The sequence below is a fragment of the Monodon monoceros genome, unplaced genomic scaffold (genome assembly GCF_005190385.1).
Source record: "Monodon monoceros isolate NGI ecotype Baffin Bay Population unplaced genomic scaffold, NGI_Narwhal_1 Super_Scaffold_5, whole genome shotgun sequence".
NCBI classification, from domain to species: domain Eukaryota; kingdom Metazoa; phylum Chordata; class Mammalia; order Artiodactyla; family Monodontidae; genus Monodon; species Monodon monoceros.
In genome coordinates this window covers 5367398-5395310 of record NW_021703782.1, presented here as the reverse complement: position 1 = coordinate 5395310, position 27913 = coordinate 5367398, and the positions used below count along the sequence as shown (strand labels likewise).

Sequence of the window (27913 nt, the reverse complement as noted above, 5' to 3'; positions counted from 1 at the left end):
TTTTTTTTTTTTAATATAGCTGTCTCATAAAAGCAATGAGAAGGTATAGAAAGTATTTTAGAATCATCCTTGGCATAAAAAGGATTTCTAATGAGTACATTTGATAAGACTGAATTTATTTCTACCAAAACCATTTGTACAAAGCATCGTCACTAGAGTTTATATAGAGGTGGCTTAAGTGGGAAAGAGTAAGCTTCCAAAATGAGATTGAGTTGTACCCTTCTAAGGAGACAAGGAAACTATTTCAGGAGTATAAATTAAACACCCTAGGAGGTTTCTGTATTTTCAGACAACTGCGGAAAAAGTGGAAAATGCTTATTAATTAGAACTGTAGGTTCTCTGCCAATGTGCTGCAGGCTTGTCTTGGGAACCAAGAGTATGGAAATTAACAACGGTGAGGGCAGGGGGACCGAGGGACCGGCTTGGGGTCAGGGCCCCGGGGAACAACCCCCTTTCTTTGGGATACTAGTGTGTCATTGCTTTGTAGTTTCTCCTGCCAATCTGTGGGTCCTGTAACACGTGGAACATTTGCTCTGGTGATGGCTGGATCAGACACACTCAAGGCTGGAGGAGTAGGAGGTTGAGGACCAGTAGACACTGGAGCCCATTCCCCACCTTCTAGTTTGGGTACAGATGCAAATATTTTAAAAACATGATGCCAGATCTAACCATCTCTTCTCTGAGGCTCCTACTTTGTAATATTGGCTGGCTGGACTCCTTTTAGCACTTAGCAACATCTGAAGTTATCTTGTTTATTTATTCACTTATTTATTTATGATCTGTCTCTCCTCAGACTAAATTCCACGAGACAGAGAACTTGTCATTTCTGTTGACAATTATATTCTCAGTGTCTGGCAGACAGTAGGCTCTCAATTAATATCTCCTGGATATGTGAATACATCTGTGACAATTGTCTGCATGTGAAATTAATATTGTCATTTTATCGTATAAGTGCTTACATTTGTACTGTGTGACATGTTATAGATATAAATTATTAAATATATATAACAAAATTTATCTTCTCTCCATATTTAGTTTTGCATATATATTTGTACCTTGCCTTTTTTGTCACTTAATAATGATAGGTTTGGATATTATTCCATATTAGTAAAAATACACCTGTTGCATTCTTTTTAAAGGCCATACTGTAGTTCATAGTGATTAATTTAATTAGTCCCCTAGGATGGATATTAATCTTTTTTCATTTTTCATCAATAAAAACAATATTGAGATAAATATCTGTGTACCTGTGTCTTTTCACACGTGGGATTCATCTTTATTTTTTTTCCCTAGATAAGTAGTTGTTCCACACTATTTACTGAGGAATCCACTCTCTTCCTCTTGATTTGAAATGTTTATCTTATGCTAAATTCCCATATTATCTGGGTCTATTTAAATTCTGTGCCATAGGTATCTCTGTCTAATTTCTGTATTTGATTACCTAAGTTAGCCCCCTATCATTTTTTCCCCAGAAGTTTTCTTGTTATTCTATTTGTTTTCCCTTATGAACTAGAAGCAGTTTATCTAGCTGTCCCTGTTTAACTTCCCCCATCCAAAAAAACTTCATGTTATCATTTTTACTGGGATGGCATTAAATACAGGAGTATGCTTAGGGAGAACTATCTTCATTATGAATTTTCATTTATTCATTTATTTTGTGTGTCCCTCAGTAGCATTGTAACATTTCTTCATGGAGGTCTAGGACATTAAAGTTTATTCCAAGTTGGTTTTTCCTTACTGTCGTAAATGGTGTCTTCCTTTGGGTGGTTGTTTTCATACATAAAGGCTACTGTTTTCTGTATATTTACACACACACGTAAAATATGTCTGTACTTTTCTATTCATTTGTGCTATCTTGGTCAGATTTTGTTATCAATATTACGCCAGTTATCTCATCAACTGGAAAGATTTCTTTCTTTTCTGTTATTAGAGAACAGTTTTTGATAAACATTGTAGCCCTAAGTGTTCCTTAAAGGTTTGGAAGAAACTAATGAGGTTTGGTGCTTTATTTTTCAGAGGGGATAGCTTTTTGACAATTTTCTCTATTTCTTCTATCGCCATTGGGCAGCATGATGGGCAGGATTCTGAGATGGCCCCCAAATTCCCACCCCGTGGTACACAAGTCCTTGTATTATCTCTGCCTTTTGAGTGTAGGAAGGTGTGTGATTGCGATGGATTTCACGTCTGTGATTTAGGTGAAGGTGACCTTATGACAAAGGTGAAGGGGTTTTGCAGATATAATTATGGTCCCAATTTAGTTGACTTTGAATTAATAAAAAGGGAGGTTATCCTGGGAGGGTCCGACCTAACCAGTGAGTCCAAAAAGGGGACTCTGCCCTTCCTGAAGACAGAGGTGTAGGGATGTGAAGTCTGAGGAGATTCTTGCCTTGAAGAAGAAAGCTGCCTTGTTGCGAGAGGGCCGGGGAGGGGAACACAGGGCAAGGGCCCGAGCTGGGCTTCTGGTTACTGAAAGTCATGTCCAGACAACAGCTAGCAAGACAGTAGTGGCTCTGTCCCCGAACCACAGAGAGATGGGTTCTGCCTACAACCTGAGGGGGCTTGGAATCAGATCCTTCCCTGGCTGAGCCTCCAGGTAAAGATGGAGCTGGCCGAAAATTTGATTTCAGCCTTGTGAGATCTTAGCAGAGGCCCTGCAGAAAGATGCTGGATTGAAATCCAGAGGCTGTGGGAGAATTCTGGGCAGTTTTAAGCCACTAAGTTTGTGGTAATTTGTTATGTAGTGATAGAAAACGAATATAGTTGGTTCAGATTTTTTCTTTTTGGAGGTCAGTTTTGTCATTTATATTTTGTTAAAAACCATCCATTTTCCCTATAATCTTAACTGTATTTGCATAGAATTGAGCAATCTCTTATGATCATTTAAATTTTGAAAATTCCTGTTTTTTCCCCATTTTTATACATTTTATTTTATTGAAGTATAGTCAATTTACAATGTTGTGTCAGTTTTAGGTTTATAGCACAGTGATTGTTATACATATATGTATATCTATTCTTTTTCAGATTCTTTTCCCTTATAGGTTATTGCAAAATATTGAATGTAGTTCCCTGTGCTATACAGTAGGTCCTTGTTTTTTAATCTATTTTATGTATAATAGTGTGTATCTGTTAATCCCAAACTCCTAATTTATCTCTCCCCCACTTTCCCCTTTGGTAACCATACATTTGTTTTCTATGTCTGTGGCTCTATTTCTGTTCTGTAAATAAGTTCATTTGTTTTTTTGTTTTTTTTTTAGATTCCACGTATAAGTGATATCATATGATATTTCCCTTTCACTGTCTGACTTACTTCACTTAGTATGATCATCTCTACGTCCATCCAAGTTGCTACAGAAGACATTATTTCATTCTTTTTTATGGCTGAGTAGTATTCCATTTTGTGTGTGTGTGTGTGTGTGTGTGTGTGTGTGTGTGTATGTGTATGTATGTATATATACATATATATAAACACCACATCTTCTTTATCCATTCATCTGTTGATGGACATTTAGGTTGCTTCCGAGTTTGTGTATTCTTCTTCTAATAAATGTCAATGAACTGTTTTTGAATTAATTTATCTGTCTCCATACCTAGCTATATCTCTTATTAATGATTTATCTTTGGCTCTAAAGAACTAGCTCTTGCACTATAGTTTTAGGTTTTCTAAATCATTAAGTTTTCAAATGCATATTAATATTTCCTTAGCTTTGTTTTATTTTTTATTTGTGAACTGGATATGGATGTTTAGTTTATTTTTATTCTTTTTTATGTTGATGTAAGAATTTAAGTCTGCCTTTTCTTCTGAACACTGCTTCAGCTGTATCTCTTAGGTTTTGAAATATGTTATTTTAACTTTTTCCCTTAGGAATACTACTATGAGCTCCTTTATCCTCCATGTCATTCCACTCTACTACTTTTTAACTTTGCTCATTTTAATTTCACTTTGTTCCTTTTTCTCAATCTTATCTTTGTGTCCCTGTATATTTTCAGAATATTCCTTCTCCTTTGTGTTGCTTTCAATGCGACCTTCATTTTGGTTTTCATCTTCTTTTTCATTATATCCTGACTGCTGCTGTTTATTTTCTATCTTCTTGTCTTGTCTTTTAACATTTTTCCTAATCTCAGAACGTTCAGCATTTCATACTGTTTTACAGAGTCAATGACGTCATTAACCTTTTAAAAGAATTTATAAAAAGGTATAGCAGCATGATTTTGGTGACCATTCCTGAGCCTTTCTTCCTTTTTTCTTGTAATTTTTTTTTTTTTTTTGTGGTACGCAGGCCTCTCACTGTTGTGGCCTCTCCTGTTGCGGAGCACAGGCTCCGGACACACAGGCTCAGCGGCCATGGCTCACAGGCCCAGCCGCTCTGTGGCATGTGGGATCTTCCCGGAGCGGGGCACAAACCCATGTCCCCTGCAATGGCAGACAGACTCTCAACCACTGCGCCACCAGGGAAGCCCTTTCTTGTAATATTTTAATATGCTATTTCCTTTAAAGAGTTATTATTTATCTTTGAGTAAGGTGCATTCTTCTTACCAAGTGTGGTAGGCATTCACTTTATGACACACAATTTAGTGCGTGAGTAAATTCTTTTAGCCTTTATTTGTCTGCATCCAACAGGAATTGGCTGCTGTAGGGCTGCTTGTGAGCTTGAGTATCTTTCCTCCATCCTGCCTCATTGATAGCCTGCTTCCTGAAAATGTGGGGGATCTGTATAAACCTCCTCAGACCTGTCCCCAGCCTTCCATGGATGCTTCTCTTTGGTGCCAGACTCAATCCAGAGAAGCTCTGGCCACCAGCAATCACACCTGTTGCTACTGTTTCAAAAAAGTGATTGTTGATTTTTTTCCCTTAGGAGGTGCCAATTACTTTGGGGAAGTAAGATCTGCTGACTTCAAACGAGATTTGTAGCTGGGGTCATTCTGTCTTCCCATGCCCCTGTTTTACCACCACTGAACTGATCTTACTGCATATGATAACGTTCCTTAGACACTGTGGTTGGGGGTGAGATATCTGAGAATTTTGTCAAGGGTAAAGTTAGGCTTTTCTTGTTTCTGCTTCATATTTTCCTTTTCTGTTTTGAGTGATCTCTAAGAACAGACCTTTCTTTTCCAGTTTAAAAGTGTAAATTATAATGGTATAACATTCAATTGTTGAACTATAAATACACATGAAATTTTTTTGATAGCTTCATACTGGTAGGGAAACTTTAAATTTAGCTAATTTAGTGGGTTTATTTTGATTTTCTAAGTACAAATAAATGAAATCCATGTTTGTTCTTGAGAAGCTCTGTAATGAGGTTAAGCTCTAGACTATACAGTTTCCTGAGCTGTAACAGTTGTAAATTGATGGCTGTAATCTTGTTTGATTGAATAAAGAGCTGAGTGTTCTATACTCAACAATTAGTCTCTATCATGTATATGCAATCCTTACTGAATAACCATTGCATTTGGAAGACAGTAAAAAATTAAATTTTACATTAAATAATAACAAGAGTTGTCAGCCCTCGTATTTAATAAAAATTCCCGTTGGGAAGAGCCTGCATTTCTTTTTTTGTTTTTTTTTTTTTGCGGTACGCGGGCCTCTCACTGTTGTGGCCTCTCCCGTTGTGGAGCACAGGCTCCGGACGCGCAGGCTCAGCGGCCATGGCTCACGATCCTAGCCGCTCCGCGGCATGTGGGATCTTCCTGGAACGGGGCACGAACCCGTGTCCCCTGCATCGGCAGGTGGACTCTCAACCACTGTGCCACCAGCGAAGCCCCCCTTTATTTCTTTTTAAAAGTGGTTTCAGAGAATGACAGTAGCCACTTGTGCATCAGGGCATAAAATCTTCTACTTTTTCCGGCTAAGAGAAATTAGCCTAATGGTTTTGAGGGCGAACCCCAATTCTGCTCCTTGCTTTGGTATTAACTAGGTAATGGCCTGCCTTTGCAATTATGAAATCGAAATTATATTTTACCTTGCATTAGTGTTGAATGGAATAACAAATTTAATTCTGTGACCTTTAGATGCTAAGTCATTACTTTTCCTTTTTAAAGGACCAAATAATAGTTATTACCACCATAGGAGGACTAGAATAGCCAGGACTTTGGGACACAGGGAGCTCCATGTAAAGATTTTAAAAGTCATAAAGGGGTACAGAATAAACGGATGCTGTCTAGTAAAATCTCAGGTATGTTTTAGTCTCTTTGAGCTGAAATGTTTATTTGTATGTGGCAGGATTAAAACTTAAGTATTCCCTTTGTTCACTGTGTTTTCCGTCTTCTATTTTTCCTTGGGGAGCATTTTCCTCCCTACCCCCAGCCATGTAGACGCCAAGATTCAAGGAAACCCCAGAGGCTTCTTTTAGGACTGACTTTTTTTTTTCAGTTTAGAGAGACTACACAAGATTGGGCTTGAGGGAAGGGAACAGAAGTGACCGCTAGCAAACAGGAGTGGGAACTGGTCCATAGGACCAGCGCACAAGAGTGGAAGAGACAGGAGAAAGGTCACCAAGGCTGCCCCCCTGCCCTGACTCATCACTATAAGACCCTGGCCACTCAGCAACCTGGGTACCTGTAAGTCCCCTGGACAGAGGGCAGGAGACTGGGGCACCTGGGCAGGGATGAGGCCCAGACGGGAGAGCCTCGCCCCAGACCTGAGCCCAATAAGCTGGGTGATTTGCCTCTGTGCAAAGTCAGCAATGCAGCTACCTCTGCTACATGAGCTTTTCCTGTCACTTATGAGACTGAGAGTTTTCGACAGCAAGGTCTGAATCTCTGTTCAATTTACTGTGTGAAACATCCCTCTCTAGTCTCTCTGTAAACGTATTGAATGGCATTCATATTATGGTGGACCTATGCCGAATACAGGCTACATCGAATACACCTGGAACTTTTGGCTCACAATTTTTAAGTTACATGTGTATCTCAAAGGCAGTGCATTTCTTCCCAAAGGGGATTGTGCTAGTTTTTAAAAATTGTAATTATGTAATTTAATGAAATATCACTTAAATTGGTGAAATAGTGTTATGAAAAGAATTGTTGTTCGTGTCAAAACTAATTTGAGGAGTTTGAAAGATGGAGTTGTTTACAAATTGCTGTCAAATTAGATGTGAGCAAAGTAATACTAAAGGATTGGGTAAAACCATAAAACAATCGGAAGGATTCTATGACTGCATGAAGATAGCTTCCAAGTGTCTTTAGGTTCTCATTCCAATTTAAAGGAGCCCAAGCTGGGACTCACGATGGATACAATGTGGATGTGGTCCGTGCATCTCTAGTTTATCCCCATCCGAGGACCCAAATGCAGAAGGGACAGCTTTGGCCTCTCTTGCATTAGAAGATTGGTGAATAAATGTCCATTTGTATGTTATACTTAAGAGGAGGTTCTTAACGTAGGTTTTTTTGTGCTTTTCTGCTTTAATTGATGTTTATGTTTAATGGGTGAAATATTCATCTCAATTGTACTTGATCCGAAGAAGGCTTCTGTTGGGCTTCCTTTGCATTTTTCTGCGGAGTCTAGCTTGCACAGTACACGGACTCATGGTGAAGGTTCCTGATTAATATTTTTAGAGGGAATGACTAAAATCTTCAGGAAAAATTTCATCAAAGTCTGGTTAGTTAAAATCTCTGCAATAAATAGGGACAGTGACGGATGTTTGTGTTTCCATCTTTTCTGGGAAGGAAAGGAAAACACTACTTGAGTTGGTTTTGCAGTGTAGCTGGAGACGGTTAGCTGAGGCAGATGGTTGAGAGAAAGTTCCCTGGTTTATGATTCATATGCTAATCTGATTTGTGATTTGTGAGGTCCTTAGGAGCCACTGTGAACTTTTAGGAGGGGAAAATAAAGCGATCAGGGAATAACTGAATAAAAAAATGGAGATCAGTTGAAAGAGGAGAGGGAGGGAGGCTGGTGAAGAGCCTCCTGAATATATTCCTAAACTATTACTGTGAATCTGGAAATAAAATATGTTCCAAACAATAGTGAGAAATTAGGATGAATTCCTTCTCCAGGCGGCTACTGGAGAGAATCTTTCTCACATTTATCTTGGAACCTCAAGAACTTAGCCCAGAGTTGGCACATTGTAATCGATAAATAAATGCCGGTTGAATGGGTTAGTGACTGGTAAGGGCTGAAATATTGTGAGAGGTAAGTTAAAATTTCCTTACATGTCTGAACCTTAAGCTTAACACATGGGAAGGACGAGAGCACATAACAAAGGTGGTTGCATAGGGTGTTTCAATCCATTACGAGTGATTTCAGATAGGCCGTGGGGCTTCCAGATTTATTAGACTCTAGGACATATGGTGCTCAGATTCATGTCACCTGGAGCGCTGAAGGTTTCTGCACAGCTGAGGCTGGAGGTCACAAGCTCTCCCCAGACAAAAGATGGCCCAAGAAATATTGGACCAAGGTGGGACCGTGTTGTTACGCTCCTGGGCGTGGAAAAGGACAAACCAAATTTAATGCTCTTCTATGTAGATTTAAGTTTTATGTCTCATGCCAGAGAATTTTTGTGGAATAGAGTCCCTGGGCTTCATTCTAATTCATGTGGGTGACTAATTAGTGTTTATTGCTCACTTTTATTTTCTGGGAAGAGTTTTCTTCTGAAAATGCTAACATTTGGACTTTGATCTTTGGGGAATGGGTATAAAAATGTACTCTGGGGCTTCCCTGGTGGCACAGTGGTTGAGAGTCCGCCTGCCGATGCAGGGGACACGGGTTCGTGCCCCGGTCCGGGAAGATCCCACATGCGGAGCGGCTGGGCCCGTGAGCCATGGCCGCTGAGCCTGTACTCCGCAATGGGAGAGGCCACAACAGTGAGAGGCCTGCGCATCACACAAAAAAAACAAAAACAAAAAAACAGCACACACACACACACACACACAAAAAACGCACTCTGGACAATCAGAGACCTATAACGGTGTTAACACTGTTTCAGTAACTTAAGTGGCACACACCATTTAAAGGAGGGTTGTCTCTCTCATGTAGCACTCTGTAGTCTGTCTTGGTTTCCTCTTTGTTTCCAGATGCAGCTCCAAATTGAGTACCTGGAACACTGCCTGGTGTAAATTAGATGCTCAGTAAAACTTGTTGAGTGACTGAGTAAATGGTGCTTTCTCCTTCCCGGCAGCTGGCTAACCTAGCAACATTTGAGAGGCAGCTGGATAATTCTGGGCCACGTGAGAATTCAGATTCATATTAAAAGAGATTGAAGACTGGGCTCGGTGCAGAGAGGTCATTTCTCTAGAGAGCCCTTTTCCTTGATGGACTCCTGAAAATTACGCTGTGTAGGTTTCTACGTGATGGCATGAAATCCACTCACCTAGTCAGATGTTAGAAAAAGGAAGGAAAGCTAATTACATAGACAGGGAATTGAGGAGCCCTCTTAGCCAAATCCTGTCTGACCAAAAACTCAGCCCTTAATATAAAGCAGAGTTTTCTGGAAATATTTTCATTCAGCCATGGAATCTTGTCATAAACATCAGTGAAATGATTCTTTGGTTGAAATGCAAACAGCAAGCAAAGATGCCTGAAAACAACCACAGACAGAAATCTTTTGAATTAGAGCTTCTAAGTTTCAGACTTGAAACAATTTCTATGTTATGGTGTGAAATAGACTAGTAAATTCTCAGTTGTCCGTACATACTCCCAAACATGAAGGGCTGACCAGTGTATATCTGACAGTGCTTTACAGTGTAAAATTAATCGCAATTTATGGACTGTGTCCCAAAATGCAGATGTTCCATCTTTCTTTGACTTTTTAATACCATTGAACACAGCTATTTGTGGACAGTTCTTTCAATTTCTCTCGTATGGAGAAAATTCTTCATCTTCCATGCAAATTCTACCTAATCCTGCTTGAGGGTGTCCCCCTCATGTTACAAATCCTAATAGGGAGGGACAGGAACCCCAAGGTCAGCACACAATAGCGGGAAGAACGGAGAGATGTGTCTGAAATGGGACCCTGTAAGATATAGCTGTTGCCAAAGGATCTGTCATTTCAATCAAACAACCTGGGGCAATTTAGTCCTGAACCTCTAGCTCTGTTGCCATGGTTTCTAGACAGAGACGACAGGGCTGCATTCCAGTTATATCCTTCAGAATGACAGATAACTGAGAAAGAGAAAATGGGGTAATAAAATCTCAGGTCACCCCGAAGAGAAGCGATAGATACAAGTGACAGAGAAATGAGAGGTTCAAGTTTATATTTGTCTTAGAAAATACCTTTGTGATTTAGAATGCAAATGTCCATTCTGCAAACGCTCCAGACTTCCCACAGTACTTTTATCCACACCCAGTTTATTATTCTAAGCCAGGTATCTCCTGCTTACTACAGATTTTCTTTTTCTGTTTTTTCCTATTAAACAATTTTTAAGAAAAATTGAAGTATAGTTGATTTACGGTGTTTTAGGTGATTCAGTTTTATATATATATATGTATTTTCAGATTCTTTTCTAATATAGGTTATTACAAGAAGTTGAATATAGTTCCCTGTGCTATACAGTAGGTCCTTGTTGTTTATCTATCTTATATATAGTAGTGTGTGTATGTTAATCCCAAATTCCGAATTTATCCCCCCCCCCTTACCCGTTCAGTAGTTTGTTTTCTATGTCTGTGAGTCTATTTCTGTTTCATAAATAAGTTCATTTGTGTCATATTTGAGATTCCACATATAAGTGATATCCTATGGTGTTTGCGTTTCTCTTTCTGACTGACTTCACTTAATATGATGATCTCTAGGTCCATCCATGTTGCTGCAAATAGCATCATTTCATTCTTTTTTATGGCTGAGTAATATTCCATTATATATATATGTACACATCTTCTTTATCCATTCATCTACTGATAGACATTTAGGTTATCTCCGTGTCTTCGCTATTGTAAATAGTGCTGCTATGAATATAGGTGCCCATGTATCTTTTCAAATTATAGTTTTGTTTGGGTACATGCCCAGGAGGGGGATTGCTGGGTCATATGATAGCTCTATTTTTAGGAAACCTCCATACTGTTCTCCATAGTGGCTGCATCAATTTACATTCCCACCAACAGTGTAAGAGGGTTCCCTTCTCTCCACACCCTTTCCAGCATTTATTATTTGTAGAATGCAGATATTCTTAATAGTATTTTAAAGTTAAAGAATTTGTGAATTAAGAGAATCTAACAAAAAAATATCTTGAACCATGAGAAGTAAAAAGCATTCTTTAATTTCTGATGATATTGCAAATAGAGCAATGCCTATTTTCCTTTATTGCTGGAGTCAAATGCAATATTCTGTTTTTCCAGTGGAAGGTATTACTGTAAACTTGCACCCAACTTTGGGCCATATCTGATAATCAGTAGTATTTTGCCAGGGTCAGTGCAAAGTTTGCTGCTATGCTCTTAGGGTATAATGAGGATACTCACCTCTGTTCAGTGAGAGGAACCATTAGGTAGAGATCAAAAGGTTAACCGTGAACCCTGAAATGGTGTTGGTAGGTATGCCTTGAGTGAACAGACAATTTTAAATTTCTATATTCTCTGCAATTAAGTAGGGGTGGAGCATTTTAATCCCTAAGTGACACTGGGTAGTTTATTTAATCTTTAAAACTTAAAAAATTTAATCTAAAATTTTTAAAACTTTAAGTCTCAGTTTCTTCATCTATAAAATGGAATAATACCCACTTCTCTGAGTTGTGATTTTAAATTATATAAAGCATATAAAGCACTTGGCCTAGCATCTGTACATCACATACCATTAAATAAATGGAGTAAATGTATGTATACAAAGTTTAAGAAAAAAGTAACGTAGATGTGAATTTAGGTGTGTTTCAGTGATGGTAAAAAAGAAAAGCACTAATTTAATAAATAGTATTTCAAGGCTTATTGCCAGCAGTGAGATGGAAAATTCTAGATGTCCTGAAGCCTGCAATCGTGTCTCCTGAGTTTCTCTTTGGAATATTTATTTTATGACACTTTGGGGACAACATACCGTTTCTGCTAACACATAGAGTGTAGTTGTTACAGTTAAATAAAAACCAGTTTTGTCAATTTCTTTTATGCATAAATTCAAAAAGTTTAGCTGGATTATTAAGTTTGACTTTTACTATATTCAGGATGCACTTTATTTTCTTACCAAGAATTGGTTTGATTTTGTAATAGAGGTAATTAGGAAAGCTGATTTATTTAGTGAGATTTCTGTATGATAAATCTTGCAAGAATCACTATGTCTTCGATATGAATAATGACAATGATAAAGGAAAAAAAATCCTTTTGCACAGTTTATTTTGCTTTGGTTATCTGGTCTTCACGTACTGTGGCAAATTTTTTTTCATTTACGAACCTTGAAATCTGATATTCTATCATATACTTGCATATATCCTATAGGTATATATATAATATATGAATGTATATATATGTAATAATATATAATTTTTGTGAGTACTTATGGTCAAAACAAGCGGAAACCTGGGCAACTTCAGATAAAAATAAAAAACTCACTTGTTTTGGAATTATATAAAGAATAGCTTTAATTTGTCATTCATATTGTATTTATTTAATTTTTGTTTTATACTGGAGCATAGTTGATTAACAATGTTGTGTTAGTTTCAGGTGTACAGTAAAGTGATTCAGTTATACATATACAGGTATCTATTCTTTTTCAAATTCTTTTCCCATTTAGATTATTACAGAATTTAAAAGTACTCTTCTGTTATTGAAATTGTGGAATAGTGGTTACAAGCAAAAGGTGGAGTATTATTTCGAGAACAAACACAACGGGCAAACGCTCCAGTAATTCCATTTCTTTCACCTTCATGCCTCTGTCTGTCTGTTCTAGGTGCCTGAGAAGGGATGCAGTACCAGCGGGGCGGCAGAAGTGCTGGCACACCACGGTTCCCCCCTGCAAGTGGGATTTTGAATTCTTTCTCATCTGTGTTTCTTTTATGGCATGACTACGTCTCACAGAAACATCAGAAGGAAGTAGCTTCTCTCATCCAAAAGCTGAGGTGGGAAAATGACATGTCTATTTTCATTGTGAATTTGCAACATAGGAGGTCACAAAACGAAATGACGCCATTCTATTAGAATGGTCAAAATGATGCCAACCTAGTGTGAGAAGGGTGCTGACGGCTTACCTTGAAAGAGATTTCATATTGCTCTCCTCCCCAGATTTCCAAACCTGGGTCGTAGCCCCCCAACTCCCAAAACCATTTGCGATCCACAGCAAAGAGACCTCCAGCCATAACGGGAGACCTGTGAAAGGAATAAAATAATCTTTAAAGGGCTATGAACATCAAGGACCATGGCATTTTGCTTGTGGGGAAAAAAAGAAAAGCAAACTTTAAGTCTCAGTGTTCACTGCAGGGGGCTTTTCGGTTCGGGTTTTCTGTGAGTGGACATGAGTTCACACTAGGTCTCTGATCGCTCCTGGAACCCCCTTGAGCTTTGAACTTCACAGTTCAGGCTCTAAAGCCACTAGTGCCCCGTGGAGCCACGCAATGGCTCCATGTTTGTCATCAGAGAGAAGTACATGACGACTAGTGTCTGATATATTGGGAAAATCCATCAGTTCTATGGCTTTTCCTCAAAGAGATCTTATGCTATCAGACAGATGAAAGTATAGAAAACACGGTTGTAGACCATATCTTTGATTTAATCTCTCAGTATGTATTCGGCAAACACCTACTATTTCCAGGTCATGTCCATTTTACAGACTACGAGATTGTCCGTTAGAATAAAATAACCAACCAGCTATTAACGTGCCAAAGTTGGAATTTAAACTAGGTCTTTTCGCTTTAATTATGTACTTTTTAAAGTCTACCTTCTAGTAAATATTCTTTTTGATCAAATACTAATTTTTAGACTTTCTGCTGTCGCTAGGATATATTGCAGTTATGTTGCTATGTAATGCTATAATTTATAATCATTGGACCCTGCCTTAAAATTTTTTTGCAGTTCAAAGGCAGCTTTTGTGTTATTATTATTATTATTATTACTTTGGCTGCACGGCATGCAGGGATCTTACTTCTCTGAACCTGTTCCCCCTGCGGTGGAAGGGCAGAGTCTTAACCACTGGACCACCAGGGAAGTCCACTCTTATGATTTTGAATGTTCACTATGTGTTGGGCTCTCGGCTGAGAGCCTTGTCCAGTTGCCTTGATTAATCCTCACAGCAGCCCTGGGTATATCCTCCCTGTATGCTATTGGGAGAAACAGGCAGAAAAAGGTAGGGCCCAGCGCCCAAGGGTGGCACCAGGATGCGGTGGTGCTGCGGCTGGACCAGGTCCCCTGATTTCAAAGCATTTGAATTCTTTACTGCAACACCGTTTCTGTTTCAATGTTTAGGAGGTGAAGAGAGACAACTACAGAAATATGGACATAAAACAATTAGAGAACACCTGATGCAGACCAAGCAAATCTGTAAAAACACACTCGGTCAATAGAGTTTTTGTGAGAGTTTTTTTGATTCCACAGGGCTTGGGCATAAGCAATCAGAAATAGGCAATCCTATTCGATCTGAACCACAAATAGAAAGGTCTTAAGTCCTACCAATATATTCTCATTTGATTGTGTAAAGCATGAGACCAGAGTGCCACCGAATTTACACTGTGCAGAATGAATCTCCCAACTAGAATTATCGTAGATATAGAACTAGTATAAATATCCGGCAAGAGAAAGTCCTGGATTGATTTTTTTAATTGTAAATAATTTGTTGGGAACACAATATCTTGTTTTCTTAATGAGTTTATAAAAAACTAACCATGGAGTATATTTTTAGTTAATTTGAGGCATAATAAAACAAATTCAAACAGGCCTCTTTACCTTCATTGATGTTTTTGCCAAGCTCCAGATAAATGAGTGCTTCCTGTTTTGACTAGTGTGAATGGCTGGTAAGAAACAAACCTTTCATTTGTTCGTGTATTTACTTATATTTGTCCATTAATCTTTTGAACACCGTAATTGAGGTATAGTTGACATACAATGAATTGCAAATATTTTAAGTGGACAATCTGATAGATTTTGACTTATGAATATCCCTGTGCAGCAATCACCACATTCAAGAGAAAGGAACACATCTATCACCCCGACAAAGTTTCCTCATTGTAATCTCTCCCTCCTGACCCTCTCCTCATTCCCTTCCGCTTGGACATCATTGATCTCTGTCACTACAGATTAGTTTGCATTGTCTAGAATTTTCTATAAATGGAATCATACAGTATGTGTTCTTCTTTGGGAGGGTCTGGCTTCTTTCATTCAGCATCATTATTCCGAGACTCACCCTTGTTGCAGCATGTGTTAACAGTTTCTTCCTTTTTTATTGCTGAGTAGTATTCCATTTGCATGACTATACAACAGTTTGATTATCCATTCACCCGCTGATGAACATTTGGTTTGTTTCCAGTTTGGGGTTATTACAAATAAAGCTGCTATGAGTTTTGTGTACTAATCTCTGTGTGGACATATGCTTTCATTTCTCTTGAGGAAATGCCTAGGAGTGGAATGACTAAATCATATGGTAGGTGTGGGCTTAAACTTTTAATAAACTGCAAAACTCTTTGCCAGAAAGGTTGTAACTTTATATTCCCGCCAGCAGTGTTTGAATTCCAACTGCTACCTGTCCTCAAATACTCGATATGGGCAGTCTTTTGAAGTTTAGTCACTATAACAGCGGCATAGCGGTATTTATTGTGATTTTATTTTGCATTTCCATAACTATTAATGATGTTGAGCATATTTATGTTATTCCTCTCTTTTTTCCTAGTCAGTCTGGCTAGAGGTTTATCAATATTATTGATCTGCTTGAGGAATTAGCTTTTGGTTATATTGATTTTCTCTATTGTTTTTCAGTTTTATATTTCACTGATTTCTCCTTGGTCTTCATTAGTTTAATTATTCTACTTGCTTTGTGTTTCATTTTCTCTTCTTTTTCTGGTTACTTAGGGTGGAAGCTGATATTACTGATTTGAGACTTTTTTTTTCTAATATAGCTAGTTAGTGGTATAAATCTCCCTTAAGCACTGCTTTAGCAGAATCCTGTGAAAAATATGTGGTGTCCTCGTCTTCATTATGTTCACAGTACTCCCAGGTTTCCCTTTTGTTTTCTTTTCGTGACCTATGGGTTATATAAAAATGTGTAATTTAATTTCCAGCTATTTGGGAATTTTTGGAGATCTTTCTGTTATCGATTTTCATGTAATTCCACTGTGGTCAGAGAATACACTTTGTATGACTTAAATTCTTTTAAATTTATTGGGATTTTTTTTTTTTTTTTTTTTTTTGCGGTACGCGGGCCCCTCACTGTTGTGGCCTCTCCCGTTGCAGAGCACAGGCTCAGCGGCCATGGCTCGTGGGCCCAGCCGCTCCGTGGCATGTGGGGCACGAACCCGTGTCCCCTGCATCGGCAGGTGGACTCTCAACCACTGCGCCACCAGGGAAGCCCCAATTGGGATTTTTTAATGGCTCAGAATGTGGTCTATCAGAATGTATTCTGTTGCCATTGAGTAGAGCGGTCCATATATTGATTAGGTCAAGTTGGTTGATAGTGTTGTTCTATTCTTCTATATTCTTATTGATTTTTCTGTCTCCTCATTGTATCAATTACTGAGAGGGATATTGAACTCTATAATTCTGGATTTGTTTATTTCTTTTTGCTGTTCTATCAGTTTTTTGCTTCATGCATTTTGTAGCTCTGTTAATAAATGCATAAATGTTTACGAATTTTATGTGCTCTTGATGAATTGACCTCATTCTCATTACAAAATGACTTTTATCATCTCTGGTAATAGTCTTTGCTCAGACATTGATTTTGCTTGGCTATTAATATAGCCGTTTCAGCTTTCTTTAGATTTGTACTATCTAAACACTACTATTTATACATTTTATATCTTTTTACTTTACTTTTTAAACTATTTGTGTCTATATTTAAAGTGGTTTTCTTGTGGGCTGCTTGTAGTTGCATCTTGCTGTTAAAAATCTCTGCCTTTCATTGGGTTGTTGAGATCACTGTTCTTTTTTTTTTTAAAATAGATGTATTGGAGTGTAATTGCTTCACAGTACTGTGTTAGTTTCTGTTGTGCAACAAAGTGAATCAGCCATATGCATACATATGTCCCCATATCCCCTCCCTCTTGAGCCTCCCTCCCACCCTCCCTATCCCACCCCTCTAGGTGGTCACAAAGCACCGAGCTGATCTCCCTGTGCTATGCGGCTGCTTCCCACTAGCTATCTATTTTACGTTTGGTGGTGTATATATGTCGATGCTACTCTCACTTTGCCCCAGCTTCCCCCTCCCACCTCGTGTTGTTGAGATCACTTCCTTTTAATACTATTATTTGTGTAATCAGGTTCACATCTATAATCTGCTTTCTATTTGTCCCATCTATTGTTTCCTTTTCCTATCTTTTTGATTAATTGAATATTTTTCATGATTTCATTTAGTATCTTTTTTGACTTAATGAAAACTCCTTGTTTTCCCTTTTTAGTGGTTGCTGTAGTGGTTTCTATCATACATCTTTATTTTTTATCAGTTTACCTTCAAGTGATATTTTATAAGAACCTTTTGATAAAATCCTTTTGTTTCTATTTCCCCTATGTTTGTACCTTGTGGGCCATACATTTTACTTTTACATATGTTATGAATCTCAGATCATATCATAATTATTTTTGTTTAAGCACTCAATTATCTTTTAAAAAATTTAAATAATAAAATTATATATATATATATATATGAAATTATATTGTTATGAACACCATTTCTGTTTTCTTCATTCTTTTGTGTAGATTCAGATTTCTATCCTTCTGCCTAAAGTACTTAGTTCAGTATTTCTTGTAGTGGGAGTGTGTTGGTGATGAAGTCTTTCATTCTTTGCATGTCTACATTTTAAGAAAGATATTCTTGTTGGCTATAGAATACCAAGTTAACAGCTTTTTTCTTTTAATCCTCTAAAGATATTACTCACTGTCTTCTCACTGGTATTGTTTCTCATGAGAAGTGTGTTATCTTTATCTCTGTTTTTCTGTATACAATAAGTCTTTTTTCCCTCTGGCTGCTTTTAAGATCTCTATGTCATTGAATTTGAGCTATTATGATGTGACACATGATATATAGTTTTCTTGGTACAGTTTCTTGTGCTTAATAAGACTTGAGTGTCTTGGATCGGTAGGCATAGTTTTCATGAAATTTGGACAATTTTGGACCATTATTTCTTCCAATATTCTTTCTGTTCTTACCTTTTCTTTTATATCCTCCAGAGTGTCCATTTATACACTTTCTTCATTTTTAAAAACTCTCTTTTTTGTTTCATTTTGGATAGTTTCTGTTGTTATATCTTCAAGTTCACTAATCTTTTTTTTTTTATTTTGTAAAGTCTGGTCTGTTGATAATCCCATCAACATCAAAGCATTTTTAATCTCACACATTTTTTTTCCACCTTTAGGATTTTAATTTTGGTCTTTTTATATCTCACATGTCTCTACTTAACTTTTTGAATTTATAGAATACTGTTATAATGACCATCTAATTGTCCTTGTCTCTTAATTCTTAGTTCACAACTTCAGTTCATTGAATTACCCATTCATTATGGGCCATGTATTTGTGCTTCTTTGCCTGCCTGATATATTTTTCATTGAGATATGGAACTTTTGGGGAGCTGGATATTCTGAACATTTTTGAGCTTTGTTCTAGGATGCAATTACATTACTTGGAGGTAGTTTGACCCTTTTGGGTTTTGTTCTTAAGATTTATTAGGCAGTCTGGAGTAATGCATAATCTACAAATTATTCACACCCTTAAGGCAAGACCCATCTGTGTGCTCTACTCAACCTCCTGCCAGTCATCAGGTCGTTCAGTCTGGCTGGTGGGAACAGACACTCTTCCCAGCCTTGGGTGTGTTCTGGGCACTGTTACTTCTAATTCTTTCTAGTGGTGCCTTTCCTAGTCTTGGGTAGTTTCTTTGCACACACGCTCTCATCAGTCCTCTGCTGAGTACTCAGGGGGTACCCACTGCAGATCTTGGGGCTCCCTCCCATGTGGCTCTCTTCTGTGGTGTTCTGCCCTTGAAATTCTAGCTGCCCTGTTCTCCCCAGACTCAGCTCCACATCAGCTCAGGCTGGTCCCACCTGGGCTCCCCTTCCTTCTCCAACCTGGAGACTCTCTCAAGTCAGTAAGCTGGGGCGATTCTAGGCCTCACCTTAGTGTTTCCCATCTCTCAGGGATCAATGTCCTTCATTGTCAAGTGTCTTGAAAACCACTGTTTCATGTATTTTATTTGTTTTTTCGGGTGGGAGGGTAAATCTGGCCCATATTACTCCATCTTGTCCAGATGTGGAAGTCTGCAGACCCACCCATTAATCTTTATTTTAGAACATTTTAAAAAGTTTAATTATTTTGAATAGATAATATATTCATATATTTATAAAAAATCTTGCTCCTACTTCTATCCCCTCCCACTATTTTTCTCATCACAACCAACCATGATTTTTTCTTAGGCATCCTTCCAGAGATATTTCATGCTCATATAAGCAAATACAAATATATCTTATTTTTCTTCCTTTTCTATGAAAATGATTGTATGCTACATATAGTGTCCTTTACCGAGTTTTTTTTAAAACTCCTTAAAATATTTTAATGATCATGCCATATTGAAAAGAGCTTCCTTGTTCTGTTTTTTAACATTTGCTCATTATCCCATTATGCATATAGATGTATATTTATTTTGGTGAACATTTAGATTATTTTCAATATTTTAACTTCTACAGTAAATAATGTTGTACATCATTTCCACGTGTGTGAGTAAATCTTTAGGAGGAATTCCTAGAATTTAATATCCTGGTTTTTTATAAAGAGCAAAACTATAAAAATCGATTTACCTTTCCACTTCTGGAAGTTAAAAGTTCATCATAAAGTGCGTCCTAACCTGACACTTTAGTTCAAGTTTTGTACCAGTCCAAACACAATGATTTAGGGTCTGATAAAATAAGAGGAGCATCAGATAAAAGTAGCAATCCTGCCAAGAAATTACAGATCTACCATGAAATATTAGTATCCTTCAGTCTACAGGTCAAAATCGCCAAGGACATGTCATTATCATGACAATATTTGGAGAGGAGTTGTTGAAAACTTCCACAAGGTAATGACTTTTTCAAAAAGGAAAGAAAGAAAAGTAAAGGATGGATTTGAGGCTAAGGAGGAAGGTACACAAAGGCCCTGTGTTGGGAAGGAGAATAGTAACAAGACAAGGAAGAAGGCCAGTGCTGCTGAGGCCGGAGCATTAGGGGGTTGATGTTTGGCAGCCGCCCCTGGGCTGTGCAGGACGAGTGCTAAGAATCCCAGCTGGTCCACGAAATAGGCAATGTCAGTGCAACACCAGTTATCCATAAATTAATCGGTATTTGTTCTTTCCCTTGGATTGCCACCACTCTTCTCATTTCAAGCAAAGAGCAAACCAGGGCTGTCACCCTCACTCCTTTTTGTGGCTTCGCAAGAAGCAGCTACTCAAAAACTCATAGAAGCTGCCCCTTCTAATTCCCACCTTTCCCAGCCTGAGATCATGCATGATGCCAGGAGAGGGGACAGAGAGGGCGAGAAGGTAGACTCCCCCAAAGAGCTGCCAGGTCCTGCGGTGAGGGAGCCCCCCACCCTGCACTGTGCAGGTGCCCCTGGATAATGGCAAGGCCTCCCGTGTGTCACACGCAGGGAGGATAACGCCCCCTACCCACCACGACTCTTGGCCTTGACAAAGTTTATCCCGCTTCGAATTGGCAGAACTGCTGGATTCGAAACCAAGTGGCTTGGGCTATAGGGGTCTGGGTGGCAACCCCTGTGAACCGGCGGCTGTGATCGGGGCAAGTCTGATCGATTGGCCTCGTTGGATTCTGGTAACTGCCACCCCTCGTAAGGGTGACTGAACTTCCTGCTACTTTTGTGCAGGGAATTAGAGTTGGATTTAAGTAGTTCTGAAGAAAAGTTAATACTGTGCTATGTCATGCACATCTGGGTTTGTGGATTGAAATCCACACCCCATCACACAGATATGAGTTAACTCTTGTGCAATGTTGCAGTGACATCAAGAGAAAGGTGGCTTTGTTCTTCATAGATTAAAAGATGTTTATGTGTCACATTATTTTCTCCTCAGAGGAAATGAAGAAGGGCCGTTGATAACTTTCAGCATGTTCTTCTATTCTCTATTTCCATTCTACGTATAATACTAATTGCCTGAAACCCTCCCCACTGGCCCCATTTCCCGCCATCTCTAATTTATTTATCTTCACATTCCTTGATTTCTTCCAAAATACTCTTACTGGTTTTGTTCCCCTGGGAATGTTAACACACTGTAGGAAATGTTTTACTGGGCTCTATGTCTGTGTAACTTTTAACATATTAATGAACTTCATGAGTATTGCTCATGTAATGTCACAAATCAGGTTTTGGGGTTTGCTATTAAAAAAACACCTGTCATCTTTGGGATGCCTTTTAAAATTAATATAACCACAAAGCAATATATTTCTATTGATGATTCTTTATTCTTCGGGCCATCAAAATGTGTCTGTTCTGAATACTTAATGGAAATCAATTTTCTATTTTACATTAAGGCTATTATTGAACGAGGTAACAAATATGCTTTCCTTTTTACTAGTGGTAGACTAGTTTGCTACATTAATTTTTATATTCCAAATTTTATTGACTTTAAGTTCAAGAGGCAGTAATGTAGAAGTGTCCTAGAACCATTCTTATTTGGTACCAGTGAAACACTCCTCATGTTCTCATTTTCAGGTGTGTACTTGGTTGTCTTTGCTAAACAAGGATATAGTTCTTAATGCTGGTAGCCTCACGCTGTGATTCCCACAGCGTTCTAAGGAGTTGCTCGTTTTCCTAATATTCTCCATTTCACATGTGGACTCTTTCCGCATATGTGAAAAAATGGCGTTTTAATAAAACATCTTTCTCCAGAATATTTTTGTCTACTTTCTCTCATCTCCAGAAAGTGTTTATTTCAAAATTTAATACATCTCGTGTGTTCTTTAGGGGTCAGAAGAGTTTAAAAAAATCCTATTGAAAGATAAATATACATTTAAATTTATTTTTTAAATTGACAATTAAAACCTAGGTCCAAAAACCCAAAGGAAAACTTCCATTTGGCCTCTTAGAGATCCGGTTCTCAATTTCCTTTCATTTTAGTGGCGTCAGTGAGAATTCTGGACATGTGGGTTCAAATGTGAATTTGATCAGAAATGAAATGGCACGATTTCCCTCAGGACTCCATCAAGAAAAGTCAATCAACATAGAGATGAACCACATAATTCTCAATTATGTAACTAGAAATTTTTAGTTGGCCTGTGACCCGGAACAATTACAGCTAAAATATAATTATCTTCAACTAGGATTCGATTGAAAAGGATACTGCAGATTAAAACAACATATCTTTTCCAACAAGTTTGTTCTTTTAAGCATTAGATCATTACTTACATTAGAACTTGGGAAAGGGTGGCTAAATAACTCCTGATAAATTCATTGGTATCATTTATCTTTAAAAAGGTATTTTGGGCTATAATTATCTTACTGTTTATTGTGTAATAGGGATTATATGGCTGAGGGAGGAATGTGACCGTGTGTTATGCAAGGAGGTGGTGACTCCAGGGGCAAAGAGCGAAGTGGGTCCTGAGCTGGGAGAAAGAAGCCTCTTTGGAGGCCAGGATGTTGCCATGGAGGGAAAGTTTGATTCCAATCACAGGAAGCTACGAGCATCTACCTGGGGACTATGGTTATATAAAGGGAGAGGTGGCCCTGCTAACATGTAAGCTGAAAGGATTGTATAAGTAATGAGGTGCCACTTAGTGCCTGTATCCTGAGCCAGCCAAGCTGAGTCACCTGAGGCTCTTCCCCTCTGCCGTCCGCTGTCTGAGGAGGCCCTACGGACACCGGACTGGCCTCTGTGTCTCAACATCACTGCCCTTCTTCCTTCTTCCACAGGCTGTACAGACTGCAGGGCTTGACACTTTAAAAAAAATAGCAGCAGCATAAGTTTGTTCTCTACATCGGTGACTCTATTTCTGTTTTTTAAATAAGTTCATTTGTATCATTTTTCAGATTCCACATATAAGTAATATCATATGATATTTGTCTTTCTCTGTCTGACTTACTTCACTCAGTATGACAACCTCTAGGTCCATCCATGTTGCTGCAAATGGCATTAGTTCATTCTTTTTTTTACAGCTGAGTAGTATTCCATTGTATATATACCACATCTTCTTTATCCTTTCCTCTGTTGATGGACACTTAGGTTGCTTCCATGTCCTGGCTATTGTAAATAGTGCTGCAGTGAACATTGTGGTACGCGACTCTTTTTGAATTATGGTTTTCTCAGGGTACATGCCCAGTAGTGGGATTGCTGGGTCCTATGGTAGTTCTATCTTTGGTTTTTTAAGGAACCTCCATACTGTTCTCCGTAGTGGCTGCACCAGTTTACATTCCCACCAACAGTGCAGGAGGATTCCCTTTTCTCCACACCGTCTCCAGCATCTGTTTATAGACTTTTTGATGATGGCCATTCTGACTGGTGTGAGGTGTTACCTCATTGTAGTTTTGATTTGCATTTCTCTAATGATTAGTGATGTTGAGCAGCTTTTCATCTTTTTTCATCATACAGATGCTTCTTGGCCATCTGTATGTCTTGTTTGGAGAAATGTCTATTTAGATATTCCACCCATTTTTTCATTGGGTTGTTTGTTTGATACGGAGCTGCATGAGCCATTTGTATATTTTGGAGATTAATCACTTGTTGGTTGCTTCATTTGCAAATATTTTCTCCCATTCTGAAGGTTGTCTTTTATTGTTTGTTTATGGTTTCCTTTGCTGTGCAAAAGCTTTTAAGTTTAATTAGGTCCCGTTCGGTTATTTTTGTTTTTATTTTCATTACTCTAGGAGGTGGATTGAAAAAGATCTTGCTGTGATTTATGTCAAAGAGTGTTCTGCCTATGTTTTCCTCTATTCATAGTAGCAAGGGGGAAAGGGGGGGAGGGATAAATTGGGAGATTGGGATTGACATCTACACACTACTATATATAAAACAGATAACTAATAAGGACCTCCTGTATAGCACAGGGAACTCTACGCAATACTCTGTAATGACCTATGTGGGAAAAGAATCTAAAAAGAAGTGGATATATGTGTACGTATAACAGATTCACTTTGCTGTACAGCAGAAACTAACAACATTGTAAATCAACTAGACTCCAATAAAAATTAATTTAAAAACATAGCGGCGGCAGCAGCAAAAGCAGCAGCAGAGATTTTCTGCTTTTCTTTCTGAGAGACAACTGTTCTTGGACTGTATCCTAGGAGTGAGGGTTTCTTTGACTCACCAAGTAGAAGGTGGACCCTAAAAGTCACGCAGTGAGCAACGTGTGAACCTCAGATGTGTTAGGTCTGGTCAAGCCCGGTCCACTGGGACTGGCAGTCTCTCCTGCTGCTTCAAGAAGCCTGGGCTAGCCTGCTGCAGGTACTTGGCCTAGCTGACACTGGGCACCGACTAAAAGATTTGTGAGACTGTCCTAGGCCATCAGGATCCAAGTGAGCCACCGGAGGGCTGCTGCCACATGAGGGGCCCCAGGCACAGGGCGCCAACTGCTCTGCTCTGCTAGGGATGGAGGGGTTTCCCAGGATGCTGGCTTGGATGCTGACATTGGGATGAGTTGTTCATCCCGTGTTGTTCATCCTGTGAGGTGAGAGCAGTGGAAGAGCCATTCGGTACAGCTGAGTCTAAATTTCTGAGCCTCAGAGCTGTGGGCCAACGAAAGGTTTGCTGTTGGAAAACCCCAAAATTCTGGGATGATTTGTTAGGCCTCCACTGACTGCTGATTACGGGTCTCATTTCGAATTCCAAGCATTTGAAGAGGACGTATTAGCAATTCCATTATGCTACTGATAAATGACAATAATCCTTGAGAGGGACAGGATTTTAGTTAGTTTTTAAACTTCTAAGGTCTAACCTAAGCTTATTTTTTAAAGTTATCTCTGCTAACGCCTTAGGGTCTATTGCAATGCATAACTGGATTTGAGAGCTGCTCACAATGAAATTAAAAGCCTTTTAAAAATTTTTTAAAAGCTTTCTATTTTTCTAGATTTGCAAATGCGAACGTTCATGTTTAGAAAAGGGTTAGTAGAAAAGGAGTAAGGGCCAAACCGTTATGCAAAAGCAGGTGGCAAAATTATGATTTCAGCTCTTTGAATAAAATGAGGAGGAAAATGAAGGTGTAAATCATAGTACAAATTTTGTATTATTTTGTGCCATGATTTATAACTTCGTTTTTATCACAAACACATATTATACTATGTAATACTTTACGGTTTTATAAAATTGAATATGTTCTTTGCTGCTTGTGTCACGTTTAGAACAGTAGACTCTCCTGTGAAAGGGTGTAAAGAGGTGGTGGGAGGAGAAATCTTGCGTTTGTCAGTGCAGATTCCATAGGGCGTTGAACCAGACTATGGTTAAGGAAACAGTATGGTGGTCGGGCCTGGATATCCCAGTTAGGTTTGTGGTTCTGAAGTTGCTCGCCATACTGGTGCCTCCGTAGCTTCAGTGGTTGGCTCTGGTCTCACGTGAGATGAAACTGAAGACTCTGGACGTCCGAAGGCTATACCAACAGCCGTCTCACCGGATAGTGGAGGAGGATGGATAGAACGTGCTAAATGTTCTCTCAGGCTTACTTTCCTTTGACTTGGCCACGATGCTGTGTCCCTCAGCTACTCTTCTGTGATCCAGAATGATGTGTGTGTGTGTGTGTGTGTGTGTGTGTGTGTGTGATCGTGTGGTGTGTGTGTGGCTATACACATGCAACTGGAGGAGGTACCGGGAATACCGCCAGAGTGACTGGTTCCAGAACACTTCCCCCCTCCTGGAAGGAGAGGATGGATGCACTCAGGTGTGTGGACAGAGCTGCTGTTTCCTGGCAGTGCTGCCATTTAAACAGGTGCCGCTAAACAGACACTGGGGCCACGCACCCCACCCTCAACATGCAGAATCCACCTGGTCTCCCCCGTGGCCTCTCCACCTGAAGTGGACAGGTGAGCCTGCTGCCTTGAGTTCCCTCCTGTCCATGCCCTCCTTTGAGCAACGCGAGGAACTGGAGCCTTGGCTCAAAACAGAATTTTGGATTTTTCCTTGTGTTCCAAAATTAGGCCCCCAGTATAATTATCCTGCGGCTCTTACTGGATTTGTTCGTTTCTAATTTCTAATCGGCCACAGGTTTTAGCCACGGCTCCCGTTACGTATCGGGACAGTGACCGTGGCAGTCGAGTCAATTATCAATCCTCTCCTCATACGATCTGATCAATGCCAACTGTCCCCACCGGAAGGGACAGAAGAGGCCACACGAACATGGACAATCGGGTTAGAGCCTCTGCGTCCATCTGCCTGACCAGGGCTTCAGTCTCTGCCCGCTGGATTTTGCCGGTCCTCCGGGGGTCCCTCAGGATGTCAACTGTGTGCTTACGAGCAGCTCGGCTTGTGCTTTGCTACTCCAGCCCAGTAAGTCACTTTGCCACTGTGCCCATGGCAGACTCCTGGGAGGAAGCCGCCCCCTGGCAGTGGTCCCGATCTGCCAGTTCCCCGGACGAGCCAGCCCGGGATGCTGTCCTGTCCACGTGGCTGACCCTGCACTGGAGCCGCAGGGCTCACACTCAGAGTTTCACAAAGGCTTTCTCTGACTCAACGCTTTCTGCTTCTGAATCTGCTCTCCATGGGGGCCACCAACCAGTCTTCAGGCCAGACAGGGGGCAGACGCCCACCCATCACCTCGAGGTTTTCTTTATCGCCTTTTGCTCCTCTCTCTGTTTCCCATGCTCTTCTGCGACTGTCTGAATGCGTGAGTCCCCCACGATTCATAAGTTGAAGTCTAACCGCCATGGTGATGGTGTGAGGAGGTGGGGCCTATGCGAGGTGACGAGGTCAGGTAAGGACAGTGAGAAGTTGGCCGTCTGCAACCCGGAACAGGGTCCTCGCCAGAACCCGACCATGCTGGCACCACGGTCTCGGACTTCCAGCCTCCAGAACTGTGAGAAATACATTCCTGTTGTTTACAAGCCACCCCGTCTGTGGATTTTGTTACAGCAGCCTGAATGGATTAAGACACCTTCCCTCCTTCTTTAGCTTAAAAATAATCTGCCAACCCCACTCCTGCTGCATCGCCAGCCCACTAGTACAACCAATCTCTGAATCCCAGTTTGGGCTTGGAAGAGGCACTTTGCTTCTATTACATAAAACACAGTCCGGACTTTGTAAGACTATTGTATGGAGACTCCAAAGCCCTCCTGTTTCCCACCTTGTTCATCTTCCAACATGACCTTCAGCCCTTCCTAAAATCCCTATTTTGACATGGATGCACCTCAGATCCTTACACAATGTGGATGAGGGCATGTCCCTTAAGTTCCTTGTCTCCCCTGTATTCTGGTCTATTGGGGTCCATACTCCCTCACACTCTACCATCCACCCCTGGAACGTTCCCCCCTCATTGCCACTTCCCTCCCTTGCCAGGCTCTTATCCCTCCTGTCAGTACCGACATGGCAAGGAACACAGTTAATGTGCAATGGCAGAGCAAATCACTTCTCTCATCAGTTAACGGAGACTGTTCAGAGCTAAAAATCCCAACCGCAGAGTGGGGAGCCTTTCTTCTTGGATACAAATAGAACTTTTCATTCAAGGGATAAATGCTAGTTATTAAAATCCAAGCGTGGATGAACCTGCAGGAAAGCTTGTTTTATGCTTCATTTATTTAATAAACACTTGACAGTTTCTTCTTACGGAAACATTACCCCTTCATCTTAGTAAGGAATGCAAGATATGCTTTTTCCGTTCGGCGCTGATTGCAGCTCAAAGGCAATTTTGGTTTCATTTCCTAGCATTTTATATCAAGTTAGAATGGACTGTAAGTGGCATGGATTTTTAATACCTCTT

At 39.6% G+C, this 27913-nt stretch overlaps 1 protein-coding gene across 1 annotated transcript in view; it reads right to left on the bottom strand.

The window, feature by feature from the left end:
- The window catches only part of GALNTL6 (polypeptide N-acetylgalactosaminyltransferase like 6), a 1140136-nt gene that overhangs the window by 94620 nt on the left and 1017603 nt on the right, over positions 1–27913 (bottom strand). The window contains exon 7 of the mRNA XM_029204074.1: positions 13096–13213. Within this exon, the coding sequence (XP_029059907.1) occupies positions 13096–13213 (118 nt within the window). The remainder of the gene's footprint in view (positions 1–13095; positions 13214–27913) is intronic.